The sequence below is a fragment of the Semicossyphus pulcher genome, unplaced genomic scaffold, assembly GCF_022749685.1.
Source record: "Semicossyphus pulcher isolate SPU_LCO1_2020_fin unplaced genomic scaffold, fSemPul1.0.p SCAF_1, whole genome shotgun sequence".
Classification (NCBI taxonomy): Eukaryota; Metazoa; Chordata; class Actinopteri; order Labriformes; family Labridae; genus Semicossyphus; species Semicossyphus pulcher.
Window position 1 is genome coordinate 1,094,087 of NW_027211603.1, and position 7,989 is coordinate 1,102,075.

The following is a 7,989-nucleotide window of genomic DNA, read 5'->3' on the forward strand; positions in this document are numbered from 1 at the left end:
TGTGTGTGTGTGTGTGTGTATGTGCAGGACGGCCAGAAGGTGTGTGGCGTTAAATAATTGTGTTATGATTGAACTCTGTTTGTGCTTTTCTGTGAATGGAGGCATACCTGTCGCCAGCTCAAAATTTGAACCCTTGGCAGGCGAAGCGAGGGAATTGTTATAACATTGTAAATTACTGACGCTGTTGGTTTGAGCAATTTTAACTGAAACTGTAAGTATGAATTGACAATGTTTTGTATGTTTTAGTTTCACGGTGTGACAAATAAAGACCAGATTGAGCACCAGTCGAACACTACCGCTGTGTCATTGATGCCGAGGGCAGCTACACTTTATATGTTTATAGTTTATAGCGTGTGTGTTGTTCTGAGGTACGTGTTCGTACCTGGACTGGGCCAGGGGTTAGTTTAGTTTAAGTATTACACACTCATGTAAGGACTTCTTTGTCAGTGACACTAGGTGCAGGGGTGCTGTTTCACTTGTTGTTCGGTTCAGTTAGTCTCGTTTAGTTAGTCAGGTTTTATTTCTATTGTGTTTTACTTCACTCTAGGTTAGAGTCCTTCTTTGGTAAACTAAGTAATTAAAGTAATAAATATGTTTGATATTTCTATTTCAAGTTTTCTATCAAACATAATGAAAATGAAGTTATTCTAGAAATAATAAGGCCTAACATATTTAAACTTCTGGAAAATTGATAATGTATATAATGTAAGTGACATGTGCTTATGTCCCCTTATTTATAAATTCAATTGTTATAAAACCAAATGATTATGAAAACAACAATTGTCAGAAGACAAACAGCTCGCTCAGCCGATAGGCGGCTTCATTGAGTGTTTGTCCCGGCCGCTCACAGTGGATGTGTGATGTGTTACACAGAAAAAAACCCTCAGAACATCACAGCTAGCACCCTAAATTAAAAAAAAAGCAGCGAGGCGTTTTAAGCTGCAACAATCACAGAAAAAGCTGTGAAATCCTGGAGGGACTGCATGAAGTCGTACTGCTGTATTCCAGGTTGTAAATGGTAAAAATAAAGGGCACCTGCTAATTGTTATCATTTAATCACTTCTCCATAGATGAGCAACCGATGAGACCATTGATGGTGAAGGAGGGAAATCTGTCGACATATCAAAGCACGACATATTTTATAACCCATTAGCTACCTTTAGACTATCGCTAATGCTAGCATCTAAGCACTTCCTTCATTATGTTAGCCAGTAAGCACGTTAACTAGTTAAGCGCTTTGACGCCCTCTAATGGAGCGCAAATAAACTGCATCATGAGCTGAACTGAAACAGTAAATACACACGAACCGTTTTCAAAAATAAAACAAACACTTTTAATAAATGTGAAAGTTTAATGATCAATAATTTACAAATCTGGTCTCATGTCACAGGTTCAATTAAGATATATTCATTTTTGTGAATAGCATCAACATTATTTTTATCCACTCTATAATTTGAAGAGATAATCTGGCAGTGACTGACACACACACACACACACACACACACACATAGACAGACAGACAGACAGGCACACACACACACACACACACACACACACACAGACACAGACACAGACACAGACACACACACACACACACACACACACACACACACACACACCTACACACACACACACACAATTTAGCATTGGCTAGCAGCTCGATCCTCTCCAGCTCCTCCATCTCATCCACTGTTGTGCTGTTTTGACCTTCAGGGCCTCCGTACTGACCAGATGTGAAGACATACCTCGTTCTGTGTTTATCTCATCCTGTAACTGTCTCTCCCAGTGTTCTCTGTTCATCAGCTCTGTCTGGTTCTGCGTCAGCCGCTGCTCCAGCTCCTCCAGTTCCCCGGCTGGGACCGGATTCAGACCAGCAGACGATCTGTCCCGCTCCCAAACATCCGTCTCCCTCTCCGGAGCTTGAAGCTGAATCTCCAGGTCTTCTAGCCTCTTCTGTTGCTGCAGAATCTGCCTAAACACCTCTTCTTTAGAGGAGGAAGAAGGAAGAGCATTGACAGTGTTAAAGGGATCAAGGAGAGACACCAGGGAAGCTCTTGGTTCCGGGGAGGCTCGAGGCGATGGAGACCAGGCCCTGTTTGATTTCATCCTCCTGGGACTTGTTGACGGACCCAAATTGAAGGTGAGAGCTTTGTGTGGCTTTGTGCGGCCTTTAAGGGGCTCTGGTTCTGATGGTCTGGGCAGAGGATGAGCCTCTCTGGTGGGTGTGTCCCTGCCATCACTGAGGCTGGGAGCCGTCCTCCGCAGAATTAACTGGACCTCTGCAGCCTGCTGCCCCAGCTGAGCCAGAAGCTGCAGAAAATACAAGCAGGAAGGGAAGGTCAGACCACAACATGAAACAGGACTGCAACCCAGGTCTGAAAGATGAACATCCTGTGTTGTTTTTCCCATCAATGGCTACTACTACTTCGCTAAACAGGACTTTCCCGTTCTTTTTACTACGTCACTTACAATACAGTAAGTTAGAGGCCCAATGTATCTCATGCAGAAGCTAAAATGCCAAACGGACTGTTTTTTTACCTGGGGTGGCACAAGAGAAAAGACTGTAGGATCATTTATATCAGGGTATATGCCTTTGGACGTGTGCTCAGCAAATCTCACAGACGGTCATTTATGGAGCGACACCTGCGAGCTAGTTCAGGCAGACAACTCGAGCTGCACTGATTTAATAATTGATATCGTCACTTCCACATCACCTGACAAACACTTCCTCCCAATTAGCGGTCTATTTTAGCTGCTTAAGATTTCCCGTCTCTCCCTCTGCTCTGTCATTGCCATCGCTGCCCTGCACCATTACTGCGCTCTTACTTTCAGCCCCACCACCACCCCAGCATCCACCTGCACGTCCGAATGGGGGGTTCAAGATGTTATCTCATCACTCCTCAATTTCAGCATGTAAAATAAATCGGCGAGGAGTGATGAGGTCGGAGCCTGGACGCCAAACACAAGCTGTGTTCTGCTGCTGCAACAAACATTTCAAACTATAACAAAGTGAGTTGTCTGACTGAAATATATTTCATGGTCAGAAACAAGAAAATCCATCTTTTGGTAAGTTCAAAACCTTTTTGGAAATTCCCGTCTACCTTTGACCGTCCTGTACCTGCGCCTCTGCTACCTGAGTGAGTGGGCACAGCCTATATACACATCTGGACTTCTACAGATGTCTCATCCCTGTATAAGTGTGATCTGAGTGTGTGATATGGAAACCAGTAAAACTTTTCCAGAATAAAACATAGGACTGTAACTCCGACCTTTGTCTTTATTCTAACAGACGTGTCATTGAGTTATTTCTAATCTTTGATCTAGACTACCTTTAGGGAAAGTCGGTATTCCTCCAAACCAAACCCTCTACAGATTCCTATCTGATAAAGCTCATTAGAATATGTGAACAAGCCTGTGTCGAAAGAAAAACTGAGCCACTTACCAACTGATTGTGCAAGAGCTATAACGACATCCTGGCAGGAAGTGTTCAGTGACAGGCCACACACCACTCTGACCACACCCTCCAGCCACACCTTCAGCTCCATCACTCTGTTCCAGCACTACAAGTGATCTGCAAGGAGACAGACGGAGACATCTGAAAACTGTATGTGTAATGCAATTTCAATAGAAAACAATATATATCCATTTAAAACATGAAATCAATACACGCATTAACCATTCAGGAAACATAAGCTATGAAAAGACCCCAAAAATAAAATCCACACCACTGGAGTTTGGTGATGTAGGATATACATGTGAGGGTTTTACATTTGTCTCTAGTCAGAGGTTTAGTTTGTTGTTTCTTCTAGTTTTAATAAAGCTTGCGGGCAATATTGCAAATCAATGGACAGGACTGATATATTGCATTATTGAATTTTAATATTGTTTTTGCATCAAGTGATAAAGTACTTTGTTTTGCAGTGGAGGAACAACTACTCCGAGTCATTACCAAGTAAAACAGTCAAGAGCAAATATGCTCCTCCTGTGTGAAAAATTGTACTTAAAATATCAAAAGAAGGCTAGTTATTATGCAAATGACTTGACATGTATTAAATTGTAGTAAAATACAATATTTCTCTGAATTATAATAAAAATACATGAAATGTCCCCAGAAACCTCCAGAAGGGTTAGTGTCAGGTAAGTGCTCGAACAGCTGAGCTACAGATACACCCTGACTCTGACTTCTTTTTACCTTCACTGATTTTACAATCAAAGACCAATTTTGGGGCTCAGTAAAAGAGTTAAAAAATGTTTTTCATTAGTTGATTTTCGTTGATGGAGTCAAAGACTGTATTCACTGTTTCTTTTGCTGCGTTTTCAGAAAGTGTGAACCAACATTACATACATGTTTATTAAGTTTCCATTACTCTGTTGAAATATTTTGTGTGTAGCAGACTGTTACTATCAATCAAGCAATCAATCAAATTTTATTTGTATAACGCCGAATCATAACCCAAGTTATCTCAAGACACTTTAGAGCAGGTCTATACCGTACTCTTTGTTATGACTTACATAATGAAGAAAGAGCCAGAATAGAAATATAAAAAATGTAATGTATTTAAAATAATATATTGCCCCTGTAGATTTGTAGCTCTCAGCTCTTTTTATTCAAATGTTAAAAGTTAGGGTGGTGTGGTTGTCCAGAAAAGTCCGCTTAATTTAGCCTGCTAAACATAAAAATTGTCACGAAATATCAATAAAAACTAAACACACTTATTTATGTCTATAGATGTATGTATGTGTTTGGTGTTGCTTTAAACCGTCATACCTGAAATCAAAGCAAAACAACATTAAATGCAGCCTTTTACACTCTGGGATAAAATATATCACAACCGTTTAAATCTGTTTAACTTGCTCTCGTATGGATTACAGCACCACACGCTGTCTCTACAGAGCGACTACTGCCACCTGCTGGCGGACACAGAAACTGCACTAGAGCTACTGTAGCCGAGAGCAGGTGAGTTTTTCAGGGACTTAAATGTGCCAGAATGTATTTAAAGTAATTAGGACAAACAAATGATGAGGATGGGGACACTTTAGGGGGTTCATGGTATGAATACAATTTTAAATTAGTTGTAGGATATTTAAACCAGTACTGTTATACCTTAACACTAACGCATATTTAACACTCAAGTTTCAAGTTGTGATTTCAGTTATTTTTTTGAGTAGGGCAACTGACATGAAAGAAATTACATTAGTGTCTATTTTGAAATTTTTATCACATTTTATTGTTAAAAATATTAAAGACAATATTCCACTTTTATTACTAACTTAACCTGCACATTAAAAATACAAATAAACAATACAGCACACTTATAGTTACAGTAAAAATGGCCAAAAAACCCCAAATATATAAGCAAGTTTAACTTTGATGCAGCTGAATTTGACAAAATGTTGTTTAAAAGTGTGTTTTTAAAAATGTAAGCTGCACATTGAGGCTCTACTCTTTATTTACCATTGCCATGGGGAGTAATATTATCTGCACTTGATTATGTTTTCATTTCCCAGCCACGAGAATCAATGAAATATGCTTTTTGCTTAACAACAGACATAACAATTGACAGGCTATATGATTTAGTAATAAACTAATGATGTACTGTATCTATAATGAAACAATGTTGACACCATAAACTGAGAATCTGAGCAGTTTTTTTTAAAGATAAAATCACAATGATATTGCTTTAAATCATTTGAATATTCAGTTTGACCCGTTGCTTCTTTTTTGGTTTGGATTTCTTCTATCGACATTTTTTTACACTTTTATAACTTTACTAATGTTTCAAAGGCCATTTCGGTTGTCAAAAGGCCTCTGACAAGATTGAATGTGTCGGCTGTAAAATATGAGGAGAGTTCCCCCCCCAAGTGTGATCGTTTGTCAGACACAGAGGCAAAAACCAAAATATATTTAATGCTGCTGCTGACACAGCCAACAACATGTTCACATCTAAGTTCTAGAACCGTTTCTAGTGTTTTATTTAAATACACATTGTAGATCACTGACAACTCTACAGTTTTTAATGCAAACAAAGATATTGTATGAGAAATTTAAGTTTTCAAATTTCATTTTTATTTTTTCACATTTTTTAATTGAATTTTTTAGGCAAATTATTTTAAGTGTGGGAAGAAACCAAGTGTGGCTGGTAGCACAGAGAAGAAGCTGGACATGATACAGGACTTCATTTTGATTAGATTTTTTCAGATTTTTTAATTTAACTTTTTTTTGCTAAATTATTTTAACTGTGGGAAGAAACCGAAGCGCTCGGAGTAAACCCATGCCTACACAGGGAGCCTCCTCACAGCAATGGGGTCAAGGCTCTGATGTGAACCTTCACCTCCTTGCTGCGAGTTAAACACTGACGCCCTCTGGGGCCTGAAGTCCTGCATCATGTCCCACCTACCCAAAGAAAAAACCCATGATGACTAGCTACGTTGGAACATGGCAGTGAACGGCTTGGCCACGGTCTTAAAGACGGATCGGAAGAACCCTTTGATGCCGGTTTTCTTCTTTGGAGCCTCCAGATGTCTCTTTAAGGTTCCCACTATGTGCTGCATGACCGTCTGTTGCTGCAGCAGCATGCTCCTCCAGATCTCCTCTGCACCTAGATCTTTACACAGCTCCTTGTACACTGCCTTCGAAGTCTTATTAATGCTGTCAATACTAAGACTGACCTCGATCTTGGAGCCTTCCATCTCTGCCATGAGCAGCTCTGTCATTATTCTGAGGTCTTCTTTGAAGATGTCATTGGGCTGGTAAAGCTTAAGTTTTTTAAGAATCTGATATGCCAGCCCTGACACCATAACCTCACAGGTCAGTTTGTCCCATTTTAGTCCTTCCGTCTCACCTGTTGCTGGCTGTGCTGTCTCCTTTGCTTTGTCAATGACAGCTGGCTCATCAGTGACAGAAGCTGGTGCTGCGGTTAACAGGGGTGTCGTCTGTGTTTCTTCCTGTAACCAAGAAGCTTTAGGTCCTGAAAGACTTTTCACAACTCCCTCAATCAGCCTCAGAGCACCAGTAGACGGGTGTGTACTCCTCTCATACTTCCCCGCCTGCTGGTTGAGCCAGTTCCACATCAGCTTCATAAGCCTGTCGAATTCGGTGCGAATAAAACCCATGATGTGCACCTTTTGTTTCTTCTGTGGGTTCAGGTTATTGAATATGAATTCACCCAGCATCTTCTGTGTGAATTCATGCAGACCGTTAGTGATGTCTCTGGCCATTCTCCTGAACAGACACATCACATCTGTGCCCGCTCTCCCGTCCTGTTCTTCTTCTGGTGGGATCATGTCCTCCACCAGGCAGTCCACGCCGTCGATTAGCAGCTTCATCGATGTTTTGTCTTTCTTTGGTAAGATGTCTTGGAACACTCTCTGAAGCTTTGCCACGACGTTGAGGATTGACTTCTTGGCAAACTTTTGGATGAAAAAGGCCTCTATTCTTCTCAACACCTTTGTCCAGCAGGATGTTGGTTCAGATGAGATCACTGACACACATCTCCAGTGAGGTGGGTCTTCAGACTCCAGTTCAGCGTTGGCCATAATAACTTCCACAATGTCAGAAGCTGCCTGGTCTGTGTCTTTGTCAGAGCTGGACACAAGCAGGCCTAACTCTTCCTTTGAAACCTCATTATCACCATCAAAGACAGCGATATCATTTGTTTGGGCCTCCAGGATTGACTTGATTCTTTTAAAAGCTGTGGCTTTCAAGCTTTTCATGGGAAGAGTCCTTGGTGATTCATCCTCCACCAGTGGCGTTACGGGGGTCTGATATGACCCCCTGGTTACATCCAGCTCCTCCTCCTTCTCCTCCTGCTGCTGTGTCTCTGGTTCCTCTGATGTCTGAGATTCATCTTCGTCACTTGACTCAGGCAGGAATGACATATTCTTTTTTATATTTTCCAGAATATTCATAACGCATTTTGCAATTTTCTTCAGTCTTCGGGTGAAAGCCTTGGACACGCCGCCCCGCTCGGAATTCACCCTCTCCGTCAC

General features: G+C 41.0%; 1 protein-coding gene across 1 annotated transcript; it reads right to left on the reverse strand.

Moving 5' to 3' along the window:
- Positions 1 to 1,650: 1,650 nt before the first annotated feature.
- LOC138588950 (ras association domain-containing protein 8-like) lies at positions 1,651 to 6,387 on the reverse strand. Its single transcript, XM_069659211.1, has 4 exons — positions 6,298 to 6,387; positions 3,507 to 3,560; positions 2,827 to 2,856; positions 1,651 to 2,310 (listed from the first exon to the last, which is right to left on the reverse strand). Exons 1-4 carry the CDS (start codon positions 6,385 to 6,387, stop codon positions 1,651 to 1,653), a joined length of 834 nt encoding a protein of 277 aa, XP_069515312.1.
- Positions 6,388 to 7,989: the final 1,602 nt, after the last annotated feature.